Source organism: Mastigoproctus giganteus, chromosome 5 (assembly GCF_048544385.1).
Source record: "Mastigoproctus giganteus isolate SK-2022 chromosome 5, ASM4854438v1, whole genome shotgun sequence".
NCBI lineage: Eukaryota > Metazoa > Arthropoda > Arachnida > Uropygi > Thelyphonidae > Mastigoproctus > Mastigoproctus giganteus.
Window position 1 is genome coordinate 145,144,384 of NC_143579.1, and position 14,977 is coordinate 145,159,360.

General features: G+C 36.5%; 1 protein-coding gene across 4 annotated transcripts in view; it reads right to left on the bottom strand.

The window, feature by feature from the left end:
* LOC150085748 (uncharacterized) overlaps window positions 1-14,977 on the bottom strand; it is a 639,529-nt gene that overhangs the window by 290,220 nt on the left and 334,332 nt on the right. For all 4 annotated transcript variants that reach the window (XM_090374215.1, XM_090374216.1, XM_090374214.1 and 1 more), the window contains one exon: window positions 2,506-3,416. In XM_090374215.1, the coding sequence (XP_090230341.1) occupies window positions 2,506-3,416 (911 nt within the window). The remainder of the gene's footprint in view (window positions 1-2,505; window positions 3,417-14,977) is intronic.

Sequence of the window (14,977 nt, forward strand, 5' to 3'; positions counted from 1 at the left end):
ATTTAGAAATAACAGATTCTCTTTTTGAAAATTTTAAAAACAAAAATGAAATTAAGAGTGCCCTTCAAGATCTGCAATTATCTCAAAATACTGTGATGCGATGCCTCGAAAAAATGAGTAAAAATATGAGCGAACAATTGCGTGCTGATATTGCTAATTGTGTGTCCTTTTCTTTACAACTGGATGAATCTACAGATGTCAGTAATACAGCCTAATCGCTCGTTTTTGTTGGTATGTTTTTTGATGATTCTGCCGCTAGAGAAGAACTGCTGGGTATGGTTTTGTTAAAAGAAAGAACGAGAGGTCTTGATATCTTTAACTCATTCAAACATTTTATTGAAAAAATTAAATTACTACTATTTAAGCTCGTATCGGTAACAACGGTTGGAGCTAACACAAACGGGGCATCTTAACGGATTCATCGCATTGTGCCTAAAGCATGACGAATTCCCAGATTTTTTGAGTTACCACTGTATCATGCACCAACAAGTGTTAGCCAGCAAAAGATTAAATACTAAACGTGTTATGGACATCGCTTTCAAAATAATGAATTCCAGAGTACAATCTCTTCAAAGGAGACTTTTTAAAATGCAACTCAATGAAAAAGAACCAGATCTGATATTACACATAGATGTGAGGTGGCTGAATCAGAGTAAGATTCTACAGAGATTTCGAAATTTGCTGAATGAAATTAAAAAATTTGTTGATCAAAGGGAAGATGATTATCAGCAGCTACAAGATACGGAGTGGTTATGTGATCTGGCTTTTTTTGGCAGATTTTATCAGTAAATTAAGTGATCTGAATTTGAAATTACAAGGAAAAAATAAAAATGTGCATGACATGATTAGTAGTATTTCTGCACATAAATATAAATTTTTGGTAAAGGCTAAGGATTACAAAGAAAAAAATTTCGACCATTTTGCAAATATGCAAGACCATTTGCAAAAATAGCCTGTGTTTGAATTTAATAGTGAGAAATATGTTTCTGAAATTGAGAATGTTCTGGAGGATTTTGAAACCAGATTAAATGATTTTAAAACATTTGAATTGAAGACATTGTTCAATATTCTGTATTTCTTATCCATTTAATGTCCACTCAGATACGAAACAAACTGCTAAAAAAAAAAAAAAAAAAATCACTGAGATTTTTCACACAGAGAAAATATTATTTGAAAATGAAATTAAAACATTGCGAAACAATACCTTCCTTAAAGCCAGGTCATCAGAAAAAGACTTTTGGAAATATGTTCGCAAGAAAAGTACCCAAATGTAAAAAAAATGCAGTGAACTTTTAAATTCCTGTTTTGGTTCAGCCTTTTCGTATTTGAAACAAAAAAAGGCGAAGAATCACTCTACTCTTACAGACTTGCATACAGAACATTTTTTATGGTTGGCCTTATCACAGTATATCCCCGATTTTGAAAGCTTTGGCAGATGACATTAAGACACAAACTTCACATAAATTAAAAATTTAAATACATGTGAATTTAAAATAAGAATTCTGAATTGTATTTAACGTTACAATTTATAAACAACATTTTTCAATATGTGTTGATTAACTTTTTTAACCATGTGCAATGAAATTCTTGAGATGGTAGATCGTGGCACATTTTGAAAAAAAAAAAAAAAAAAAAGTAGATTGTATCACAAATTAAGTTGGCCACGCCTGGTATAAGCCAATGGTCAGGCCACATCTTAAGTACTGCATACAAATCTGGATGCCTCATTTTATGAAGGATGTACAGCTGCTGGAATAAACACAGAGAATGGTATAGTGATTGGTGAGGAGAACAAAAAGGTGCTGTTACCAAGAAAGGCTTCAGTTCTCCAAATTGTAACATGTGGAGACTGGACATCCACAAGGTGATCTGATTGAGATGTTTAAGCTTTGAATGGATTGAGCAAACTCAATGCTGATAGATTTATTCTCCTAGCTCAGATTACACATGAGGGAGCACAAATTCAAACTGAGGAAAGATGATTGCAGAAGTTTGACTTTAGCCAGTAGGTGGTTAATTGCTGGAACAAACCTCATGTGTCATGGAAGTGGAAAGCCTGAATAAATTCAAGAACTAGAAAAACTTTTGGAGTGGATGGATAGATGAAACGGGAAGTTTTTTTTATTTTTTTTGCTGATGCAGTATAAGCTTGCTTTCTTGCATCATTTGCCACTGCTAATACTAAAAGTGGTGGGCAGTACAGTACCTGCTGGGTGCAATCATGATATAACTCTGAGAAAATGATAAATAAATATTGAAAACTCATACCATGTAAAATTTTTCTATATTTAGAAAGGTACAAAAAAATCAGATTTTTATCTTCAGCCAAGAATTAATGTAGACTCACTATTTTTGAGTTACACCTCATAGATGTAATGACACAAACTACAGGATGAAGTAAAAAAAGTATAAGAAAGCAGTGTGCTATGCTTAAAAAATATATTAATAACAAGCTATAAAAAGCACATTTGATACTTAAAAAGGGGAAAAAAAAAGGTGTCTTACCTGAGAGTTTTGTCTTTGAGACATTTGATGAGAACTATCACGAAGTGGTGGATCTTCATCAGACAGCAATGCAGATACCTGTGTCAAATGGCTTGCATATGTTCCTAATTCTGTCTGGGCCCTAGAATCACTAAAAGAGTCATGCAGAAGATGATTAGTAAATAGCTGATTAGGAAATGGAGATGAAGGTGTCTTCCTTGTTATAATGTTATTAGAAATAAATGATCTACATAGCCCAGACAGTGATGGTTCTGAAGCAGAAACAGAACTACTTAACCCCTGGGGACTTACACTGGAAATTGGATTTTCAGAACAGAAATTTCTTAGTTCAGTTCCTCTTTGTATATCTGTTCCCACTGATGATGATGACAGTCTTCTAAGTTCATTTTGTTCTACTATACAAACATAAGGGACTCCATCACTTTCAGATCTTCTGTGAGGTCGTGGATTTTCATATGAAGGATTTCTGATACCTCTTAGTGTGATCTCTTGGCTCAATGAGGATGCATTTCTAGAATAAAATAATGGCTCATATACAACAGTAAGATCTTGATTAGACTGCACATCGGATGCCAAAATGCTGTGAGAATTTGGAGAAGGTAAAACATCTTGATCCAAACTAACTTTTCTTAATGAACTACTTTCGTTCAGTACATCTTCAACATCAAAGTTAAAAGCACTCAACAGTGCTGACTGATTACTTGCTTCTGCTTCAACACTTACATTAACAGGTTCAAATTGTCCATGTATGTGTATATCAGAAGATGAGTTTCCAGCATGTACTGTAGCTGTAGAATTGCTACTGAGAGATGTGCTGCTTTCTTGGGGAGGTGCAGGAAGAGGAGAAGTAGGATCCCTACTAGACTGGTGTGCAAGATCCACATGTGAACTAAAATGTCCATCAGTAATATCTACGAAAAGAATTTCAAAATATTTAAATTATATATTTAATTATAATATTAACAAATTATTTTAACCCAGAAGTGGGCCGATTAACCTAGCTAACCACACCAACTTAAATTTAAACATTAAAATATTGATTCAAATTATGTCAGTGTGGATTTCAATTTTGATACACACCACTGATTACTTTTTGATTAGAAAAGTGAAGAATCCCCTTTAGTGTACAAAATATGGTGTATATGGTCATTATTTTCATTTAGAATTTTGTTTCAATTTCCTTTCATTTTATGTCACTATGCAAAGTAATCAGCAAATAATTTTTTTTTTTTGATAACAAAATTGCTTTTATTATTTGTTCTTATTATTGAAGATAGTGCCAGAATAAAGAATAGAATTATAGAGCATGCCATTTTAAATCACTTCTTGCCTTTTTGTCCAAAAATATTAAGTGCTGAATGCAATATGACAGTGTGCCTGTTTGTGTGATTTTTGACTCGGTTGTCCTACTAAAGGGTTAAAATATTAAAAACATATTTACAAATAATATAAGTTATATAAATAAACACAAACTTAAAAAAAAAAAAAAGAGGCTTGCAGAAAAGATCAGCTAGATGAGTTATTTGGAAAAGGGAAAATGTACACGTAGATGCCATGCTATGATGGTGGAAAAGACAAATTTAATGATTTGTCGGTGGAATGTTTTGAAAAACAATAATGAAATTGAAACATACAAAATTCTAAAATAACTTGCATTACGTTACAAGAGAGGCACTATGCAGGTGATAGAATAAGTATTAAAATAGTAGAATAAAATGGTGGAAGAAAAGCTATCTTTCTAGTTTTCTAATTTATATACTTCATCCAAATATTTGTATAATCTCTGTTTAAATCCACATAAGTTTTTTTTTTTTTTTTTTTTGTAGTTGTTGGCACATAGGCTTCTGTGGCCATAATGCACCTCCCAAGGTTTTTGCAGTACTTTGAGCTAAGCCCGAGGCGGGAATCGAACCCGTGACCTTTAGGTTGCCAGGCAGGCACTTTACCCATCCAGCAAGCCCGGTCGGCGAAATCCACATAAGTTCTCTAAAAAGGGGCTTTGAAAGGTGCCATGCGGAAGAGGTCAACTGGCAATGAATTCTGTAGTAGGTAGAAAGTAGGACAGAAATGGCAAAAAAAAAAAAAAAAAAAAAAAAAAACATATATATATATATATATGTAAAAAAATACAGTAAACCCCCGCTATTCGCAGGGATTACATTCCTGAGAAATGCCGCGAATACTGAGTTATGGCTCCTGTTACAAAGTATGAAATATATAAGAAAAACTAGTTTAAAATTTTGTCTATGTATGTATTATATGTACATAGACAGTACATAGTGAAATGCAAGCATAAGGCATCAAAATGAAAATAAGAAACAATTTAATATTAAATGTAATATTTATTAGAAATTTCAAACAAATCTTTCAATCCAGCGCCTTTGCTAGCTAAAAAACTTATCCGCCAGTACTACACCAGTTTCGCTAAAGTGTTGATAAAGGAGTTTTGCCTTTTCACGAATGATGAGTGAACTTAACGGAATTTTATTTTGAGTTCGGTCTTCTATCCACAGATTTAAACCTTTTTCCATTTTTTCTAATTTAACATCACGAGTCACAGAGCAAATTTTTGAAGCAATTAGCGTGTTTTCACGACACTAAGGCGGATTTTTTCTTCCGATTTCTTGATTGATCATACCGTTGACTCATTGATTTTATAATGTTTTGCCACTGAGGAGACACTTTCACCATTAGAAATTTTGTCTAATAACTCAATTTTATTCGCTAATGTCATCACCTTCTTTGATCTTTTCATATTTCCCTTGTTATTCATAGCCATATTTTTGTATGGATTAGAAAGAACTTGTCCACAATAAAGTCACTCTGTTTCGTTAACACACTCAAAAGTCTGTTTTACGCTGCAAAACGGTAGATTTATCACTTTTGGCATATCAATTTATGAATTGATAAATTTATTCAATTTATAAGCATATATATTAAAAGCAAACGACGAAATCTTCCATGATAAGCGCATAACACATACTGAACAAGGATTAGCGAGAAACATCCACGCTCGCGATTTTGTCACCCCTCTTCCCCCCACCCACTGAGCGCTGTTTTGACCAGGAAAGATAATTATAGCCACGCCCATGTTTTTTTATGGCGGAAAATGTTCACGCTTTAAAAGTCACATTTTATATTAAATCAGCGACCTCGAATACGCGAAACCAGATACCGCAAATAGCGGGAGTTTACTGTAATAATAATGATAAATCAATCATAAACTAACAGTAACTTGTATCGTTACTAGCATTAAATTGCAACAAATATATCAATATATTGAAAATTTATTTATGTTATATTTCACTAGCAGTATTTTAGAAGGTGACAAGGAAAAATTATATAAGAATTTCATTTGTGTCATGTATCCGTCATGTATATAGGTCCAATTGACATCGATGATTCAACTGTCGATGATCCTGCTCAGCTTGTAAACAATCTGAGCAGGATCATCAATAGTTTACAAGCTGAGCAGGAAGAGTAGTGTTCCTTAATCACAATTCTGTCTTCTCCCACTCAACCATCTCTTTCTCCATAGCAGTAACTTGCCCTTAATGCCACACTGCTCCAATTTGTGCAGCACTATTATGTGCAACAGTACCAAAAACTTTCCTGAAATCCAAGTTTATGAGATTAAAAAAATGAAAAACTATTGGTTAATGTGCAATTAAAAAAATTATCAACCTGTACGAAAACAATTAACCAGTACTACTGGAAAAGAACATATGGGCATAGCTGGAAAACGTAGAATGGATGTGATGTGTTAAATGTAATCACTGTATAAGTGAAAAGGAAAGAAAAATATTTTTAGAAAAAATAATTACTTAACTGTTACAAAAGGTGCTAGAAAATGTGAAATCTGACTCAGCTTAGGTGTGAAAGATAAAAGTGTTATATGTGAATAAGCATTATGCAATTAACTGGAAAAATTTAGTATTAGTAGTGTCAAATGATGCAAGAAATCAACCTTACAGCATCAGCCAAAAAAAAAAAAAAAAAAAAAAAATCCCTTCCCATTTCACTTGTCCAGCCTCACCAACAGTTTCTCTAGTTCTTTCTTGAATTTATTCAAGCTATCCACTTCCCCAACACATCAGACCGAAGTTTGTTTCAGCAATCAACCTCCATTGGCTAGAGGCAAACTTCTGCACATCTATTCTGAAACCATCCTTCCTCAATTTTAAATTATGTCCCCTCGTGTGTAGTCTGAGAAAAAGGAAGAATCCCATCAATGATGAATTTGCTTAAGGCATTCCAAGCTTTAGACACCTCAATCAGATTACCTCACAGGTGCCTAGGCTCCAGATGCTGCAATTTGCAGACTGAAGCCTTTCTTGGTAAGTGCACTCCTTTGATCTTCTCACCAATCTCCTTACCCTTCTCTGTACTTGTTCCAGCAACTCTACATACTTCCTAAAGTGAGGCCTCCAGAATTATAGGCAGTACTCAAGATGTGACCTGACCATTGTCATATTCATTGGATATAATCACCTCCCTATTCCTGCTAACAAAATTCCTTATATATCATTGACAGAACACCATGTGCTATCCTGACAGCCTATCTGCACTCTTCAGAGAACTTTATATGTGACTGCACAATTACCCCAGGTCTTTTTCATTTCCCTTTACCCTGAAAAACAGAGAATGGATGTGATGTGATGTGTTAAATGTAATCACTGTATAACTGAAAAGTAAAGAAAAATATTTTTAGAAAAAATAATTACTTAACTGTTACAAAAGGTGTTACAACTAGAATCATCTGTTGCTACATTAATCTAGGACTACTGCTACCAATATGCAGTATTTTGCATTTGTCGATGTTAAACCTCAATTGCCTTTTCTCAGTGCACCTGCCTAATTTTTCTAGATCCTGTTGCAGTAGCATATCATTATTTCTGTCATTAACCACCCTGCCAACCTCTGTATCATCTGCAAAAATCGACATTAAGCCTGATATATCTTCATTAGTATCAGTAATGAATACAGAAAGCAACAGCGGGTCCAGCACTGAACCCTGGGTGACTCCACTGATAAAATTAGCCCACGAACGGTAGTGTCCCTTAATAACAACTTTGACTTCTCCCACTCAACCATCTCTTTCTCCATACCAGTAACTTGCTCTTAATGCCACACTGCTCCAATTTGTGCAGCAATATTATGTGCAACAGTATCAAAAACTTTCCTGAAATCAAGCTTATGCAACATGAGCCAACCCCCCCCCCATTTCCTGCCTCCATTCGTTCCAAATGCCTGTCCAGCTCAGCCTTAAATTTATTTAGGCTATTAGCTTCTACAACAAAAGATGGAAGTCTGCTCCACCAATCAACTACACGCTGGCTAAAAGCAAATTTCCATACATCTATTCTACAACTATCTTTCCTCAATTTGAAACTTGCCCCCTCAGGTTCTTAGTCTGAGCAAGAGAAAGAATCCCATCAGCATTCAACTTGCTCAACCCGTTTAAGGCCTTATACACCTCAATCAGATCACCTCACAGGTGCCTACTCTCCAGGCACTGCAATTTGCAGAACTTAAGCCTTTCTTGGTAAGAGCACCCCTTTGATCCCCTCACAAATTTTGTTGCCCTTTGTACTCATTCTAGCAACTCTACATCCTTCCTAAAATGAGGCCTCCAGACCTGTAGACAGTATTCCAGGTGTGGCCTGACCATTGCGTTGTACAATGGGATAATCACCTCCCTCTCCTGCTAGCAAAATTCCTATATATCATTGAAAAGACTCCATGAGCTGCCCTGGCAGCCAATCTGCACTGCTCAGCAAACTTCATATCTAATTGCACAATTACTCCCCAGGTCTTTTCCACTTTCCTCAGTGTAGTACATTTGGAACATTTCTCTTGGGTTATTGCTAACCATATGCAGTACTTTGCATTTGTCAATATTAAACTTCAGTTGCCACTTTTCAGCCCATTTGCCCAACTTATCTAGATCCAGTTGGAGTAGCATTCTATCATTACTGTCATTGACAACCCTGCCAACATGCATATCATCTGCAAACTTGGATATTAAGCCTGTTATACTTTCATCAATGTCACTGATCAGTAGACAAACAATGATGGGCCCAGCACTGAACCCCGGGGAACTCCACTAATGACATTCTTCCACGAAAAGCAGTATCCACTGATAACCACTCTCTGTCGTTTCCCAATCAACGTCCCTTTATCCATTGTGCCAACCTCACTTAATGCCAGTTAATAGATCTGTTAATTATACTAACAGATCTACAGTTACTTCTGTCACCTTTTGAACCTCCTTTGTGAATTGGTAGTACATTTGCACACCTCAAGTCCATGGGGAACTCCCCCGAGTCCAAGGAAGCTCTCATAATTATGGCTAAGGGTTTGCTTACTTCCCTTGCTGTCTACATTATAATTGGATAGTTTCATCTGCCCCAGGTGCCTTTTTTATATTTCACTTCAACAATTTCTCCTCTACTTTGCTGTCAGTTATTACAAAATCACTTAGATATCTGTCAGAGTTTGATAAGCTTCTGTCATTCCTCTCCTTGAATAACTCATTGTGTGTGAATGTAAATGCAAAATACTCATTCAGTTTATCAGCTACCTGAGCATAATTATCAATAGTCAACCCATCTATGTTAAGTGGTCCAATCTGATTCATCCCTTTCCTTCTAGAGTTCACATAAATACAGAACCTCTTTGCATCCTTTGCAAAAGATTTCTTGTAATCTGCCTTTGCCTGCCTAACCTCCTTTGTGATTTGATTACAGACTATTTTGTATGTGCCATAGGCTTCTGTGTCACCTGATAATTTATATGCATCCCTTACATTTTTTTTCTCTGCCTCATTAATTCTTCTGACATCCATTTAGGTCTAAACCTTGAACAGTATTTCTTAGTTGGAATGAAAAGCATAGTAGCCTCCAAGATTAAATTCCTGAAGCGGCTTCCTATTTAGAATTCAACATTGGTAACATCATCAGTTGATCCCACTGTATAGGACCCCTGTAGTCATCTTTACAAAAGAAAAGGTTCTTCTCTTCATCCTTGATGGCAGTTACATCTTTAAGTGGTTGGTGGAACAGACTTCTATCCTTTGTTGTGGAAGTTGATAGCCTAAATAAATTTAAGGCTGAGCTGGACAGGTATTTGGATCGAACAGAGGGGTGAAATGGGAGCGTTTTTTTTTTTTTTTTTTTTTTTTGGCTGTTGCTACATAAGCTTGCTTTCTTGCATCATATGCCTCTACTAATGCTAATGCTAAGTAAATCCCATATCAGTACATTGTGATCACTGTCACCCAGTGGTTCCTTTATCTGCAAATTCTTAATGCATGAATAATCACTGCTGATTATTACTCCCTCTGGTCGCCTCTCGAACATGTTGCTGTAGAAAACACATCTATAATTGTGATGAAATGGGAGTCAATCACCATGCCCACCCAGACAGTAGTCGTGTGTTTGCAAATGAAAAACCACCTGGAGCCAAGGTAAGCACAGAAAGTATAACAGCCCTTGTTGAATGCAACTGGACAGTAATGTTTAAGAGAAAGTTGCTCAACATCAGGAAATCTGCAAACCCAGTGTGCTGGCATGGAGTGCAGTCAATATCAATGAATTACACATCCAACAGAAATACCTAGATGACTTCTTCTATATTTAAAGAGTGGCTCATAGAATTCGACAAAGAAATGGCTAGGCGAAAGCATAAGGTATTCTCCTGCTAGATAACTGCACAGCTCACAAAACTGGTTTTAAGACGAAAGCCATGAACACTGTTTTTCTTCTTACAAACATGGCCAGCTCTGGACAACAATAACATCAAGGAATTATTAAAAATTTAGAACACTATTACCATAGTTAAAAAACAGCCCTTGCTGAATGCAACTGGATAGTAACAGATAATAGAAAGCTGTTCACCATCGGTAAATCGGTCATCCCAGTGTGCCTGCAAGGAGTACAGTCAATATCAAAAAAAAAAAAAAATACACATCCAACTGCCTAGATGACTTCATCTATATTTAAAGAGCAGCTCATAAAATTTGACAAAGAAATGGCTAGGCAAAAGCATAAGGTATGTCTCCTGCAAGATAACTGCACATCCCACAAAACTGTTTTTTCTTCTCACAAACATGGCCAGCTTCAAACTTCTAGTAGATCAAAGAATTATTAAAAATATAGAACAATATTACTATAGTTAAAAAAAAAAAAAAAAAAAAAAAAGGATAAACTGCAGCCATTATCATTCTACTGCAGGATGGTAGCCTCCTCAATGATTCATGTTGAGGGAAACATATTTAGCAGTCAAGGGCATGAACCCTGGTCTAATCAAAGAACGTGTGCTATTGCACTCCTGCTCCTCACCACTCAACTAGAGGCCTATTGCTATAGTAGTATGATGAAAAAGATTATTTGCTAGACTAAGGGCAGGAGATTCGATTGTGCACCAAAACTTGCAAGGTCCATTTCACAGCTTGATGCAATTTACCTCCTGTCCAAAGTATGGATTCTAGTTTCACCAGAAACAGTTCAGAATTGTTTTATGTCCAGTCTCACCGCTGATGGGTCCAAAGTTTCTGGGGGATTTTATAAGGTTGTTGTTGTTGTTTGGTTTTTAGGAGCATTAGCAACTAAGGCCATATTGCTCCAGGATATGCGGTGGTCATTCCTTAACCTTTCCGCATCCTCCGTATTTGGTGGTGACGGGCTCGAACCCCGGTCTAATCAAGAAGCGTGTGCTACGCACTGCTGCTCCTTCCCACCTGGCTACGGAGGCGCCGATTTTATAAGGAGGATGCACCCAAAAATGAAGTGTACTGATGATATGTCGAGGCAGATGGCAATGCACCAACAGAAGGGGAACTCACAGATAAGGAATTAAGTTCTGGTCTTGGAAGCAAAAGGAGAAGAGGAAGCTGTTGCTGATCCATCTAAAAGCTTGATGGAAGTGACACTATTAGGAATCGTGTCTATGCTAAAGAACTCTGCATCTGGGAAATTCTTTAACTGCTTTAGAAAATGGCATAAAAGCAGAAATAATACAAAACCACTAAGCCAAAAACTTTCTGATTATTTTAAAAGTACATAAAAGAGACCATCAGCTGTTTTCATACTGGATGTTAATTTAAAAACTTATCGCATGTAATCTGGATTCCTCATAGGCAATTTGAATATTACTGTTTACATTACTAGCTGTTTTAATGGGTTTATTTATTTTTATAAAGTATTTGGATTTTATGTGATTTTTCTTCATTAAATGAAAAGAAATGAAAAATTTCTTCATTTATGATATAAATTTATCAATATATCATTACATAAACAAATCACTATGTACATGCATAAAGAAGATATTCATATTCCCAACACATGCAACGTAAGAGCAATGACAACTCTTGGACCATGATCCTGTAAGGCCTGTACCGATAATTGCACATAATGAATAATTGCATATTTTACATTGAAAAAATTGCTATGCAATTAGGCATTACGGTTTGTGTATATTGGCATTTTTTAGCATTAGTCGAGGCATATGATCATGAAAGCAAGCTCACACAGCATTAGCCAAAAATAATAATAATAATAAAAAAACTTTCCCATATCACCGATCCATTCGCTCCATATGTTTGTTCACTTCTTCCTTGAATTTATTTAAGCTATCAACTTACACAACGGCAGATAAATTTGTTCCAGCAATCAACAACTAGCTGGCTAAAGGCAAATTTCTGCTCATCTATTCAACAACTGTCTTTCCTCAATTTCAATTTATGCCCCCTGAGGTTTGAAATCTGAGCAAGAGGAAGAATCCCATCACGATTGAGCCTGCTCAATCCACTTAAGACCTTATAAACCTCAATCAGATCACATCCAGGTGCCTAGACTCCAGACGCTGCAATTTGCGGAACTTAAGCCTTTCTTCGTAAGAGCACCCATTTGTTCCGTTTACCAATCTTGTTGCCCTTCTCTGTACTCGTTCTAGCAACTCTACATCCTTCCTAAAACGAGGCAGTACTCAAGGTGTGGCCTGACCATTCCCTTATACAAAGGAATAATCACCTCCTTGTCTCTGCTAGCAAAATACCTATATATTAGTATTAGTAATGGTCGCATTGGTGCAAGAAAGCCTTTGGCTTATGCTACACCAGCCAAAAAAAAAAAAAAAAATCCGAACAAAACAATGATAAAAACAAAAAAAAAAATGTACCGAAAGTACTATCCAGATGACCTTTGAATTTCCCCAAACTGTCGGCCTCTACCACCCATGAAGGCAACTTATTCCAGTAATTTATAACTTGCTGGCTAAAATAAAACTTCCTGCAGTCCAATCTAAACATTTCCCCCGTAACTTGAATTTATGTCCCCTAGTTCTAGCATCATTTATAATCTTGAAAATTTCGTCCTCATTCATTTTACTGATGCCTCTCAGAGGCTTAAACACCTCAATCAAATCTCCTCTAAGTTGTCTAGTTTCCAAACTCTGCAAGCCACATATTCAAAGTCTTTCTTCATAAGGACGCCCTTTTGCCGATCTCACCAGGCGAGTTACCCGTCTTTGCACCCTTTCAAGAAGCTCGATGTCTTTCTTTAGGTGCGGTCTCCATACTTGAACACAGTATTCCTAGTGTGATCTAACATAAACCTTATATAATGGGATTATCACGTCCCTATCTCTACTTGCAAAAGTTCGATAGATCATCGATAGGACACCATGGGCCTTCCTTGCAACCTGTTTACAATGCTCAGAGAATTTCATGTCTGACCGTATCGTAACACCCAAGTCCCTTTCCTCCAGTACTGGGTTTAGTTGAACTCCACCAAGTGAATAAGTTCTTTTGGGATTACTGTTTCCCAGGTGTAATACCTTACACTTTGTTGGATTAAAGTATAGCTGCGATTTTTCTGACCATTCCTGAAGTCTATCCAGGTCTCTCTTAAGAAGCTCAGCTTGACAGTGATCATTAACTACTCTACCAATTTTAACATCATCTGCAAATTTAGACATCATGCCCTCTATTCCTTCATCAATGTCGTTTATGAAAATTAAAAACAACAGTGGTCCTAATACTGATCCGTGGGGAACCCCACTTCTTACACCAACCCAATCTGAGGAATAGCCATTTATCACAATCCTCTGCCTCCTGCCCTGAAGCCATCCTTCTATCCATCTAAGGATTTTCCCAGTGATTCCAACCTGTTCCAGCTTATAAAGAAACCGCTCATGTGGGACTGAGTCAAAAGCTTTGCTGAAATCTAAATAAACAATGTCAAAATTATTCCCTAAATCAAGCTCTTGAGTGACCCTTTCGAAATAGCGAACCAGATTTGTTAAACATGATTTTCCCTTTACAAAACCATGCTGAGTATCCTTGAGAATTTCAATTCGATCCAAATGATCCCGAATTCCACCCTTGATAATTGCCCACATGATTTTCCCTACTACTGAAGTCAGACTGACAGGTCGATAATTTCCAACTTCACTTTTAGAGCCACCCTTATGTATGGGAGATACATTTGCACTTTTCCAATCCAAGGGAATCTCCCCAGAGTACAGTGATGCTCGCATAATTAGCCTCAATGGTTCAATGCACTCGCTTGCCGCTCCCCTTAAGATTATAGGGTATATTCCATCAACTTCAGGAGCCTTACTGGTCTATAGGCTCGAAAGTTTTTTCATTAAATAATCTTGCGAAATTTCAATATCATTAATTACATATTTTTTAACTTCGCTCCCACAATTTCCCACTGCCACAAAAGGTTTTTCATTTGTAAATATCGATGCAAAATAACTGTTGAGTTCATCTGCAACGGCAGCTGGTGTATTTAATACTATCCCCTTTCCCTTACGTAAAGGTCCGATCTGGTTTGTCCTGCTCTTCTTGGCATTTATATATGTGAAGAATTCTTTATTCCCCCCCCCCCCTCTTTGCTCTGTTTGCTAGTGATTTCTCATAAACTGCCTTTGCCTGTCGAACCTTTTCTGTGACTCTATTACACATCACCTTGTAGCTGTTATAGGCTTCAGTACTTTTTATTGCTCTGTAACCTTTCCATTCCACCTTTTTCTGCTCAAGTAATGTGGCAACTTCACTATTCATCCAACTTGGAATCCTCCTCGTGGAGTATTTTTTTTAAATGGTATATACGCATTCAAGGCATCTGTGATTAATATTTTAAAAGCGTACCACAGTTCAATTGTATTCATTCTCTGCGTGATATCTACCCAGTTAATAGAGGCCATGTAGTACCTTAAGGCATCGTAATTTCCTTTTCTGAAATTAAAACACATTCCTTTGCCTTTTACTTCTGCTACCCCTCTCGTCATCATCCACTGTAGAACTCCGTGATCACTTCCTGCTACAGGTTCCTCTACTGTCTCTAATGATGATGAGGTCTAGGATATTCTTTTTTTCTAGTATTTTCCCTGACATGTTGATACAAATAACTGTCATCTAGTTGATTTAAAAATTTTGTTCCCCATGTCGAGTTTCCTTCCCATT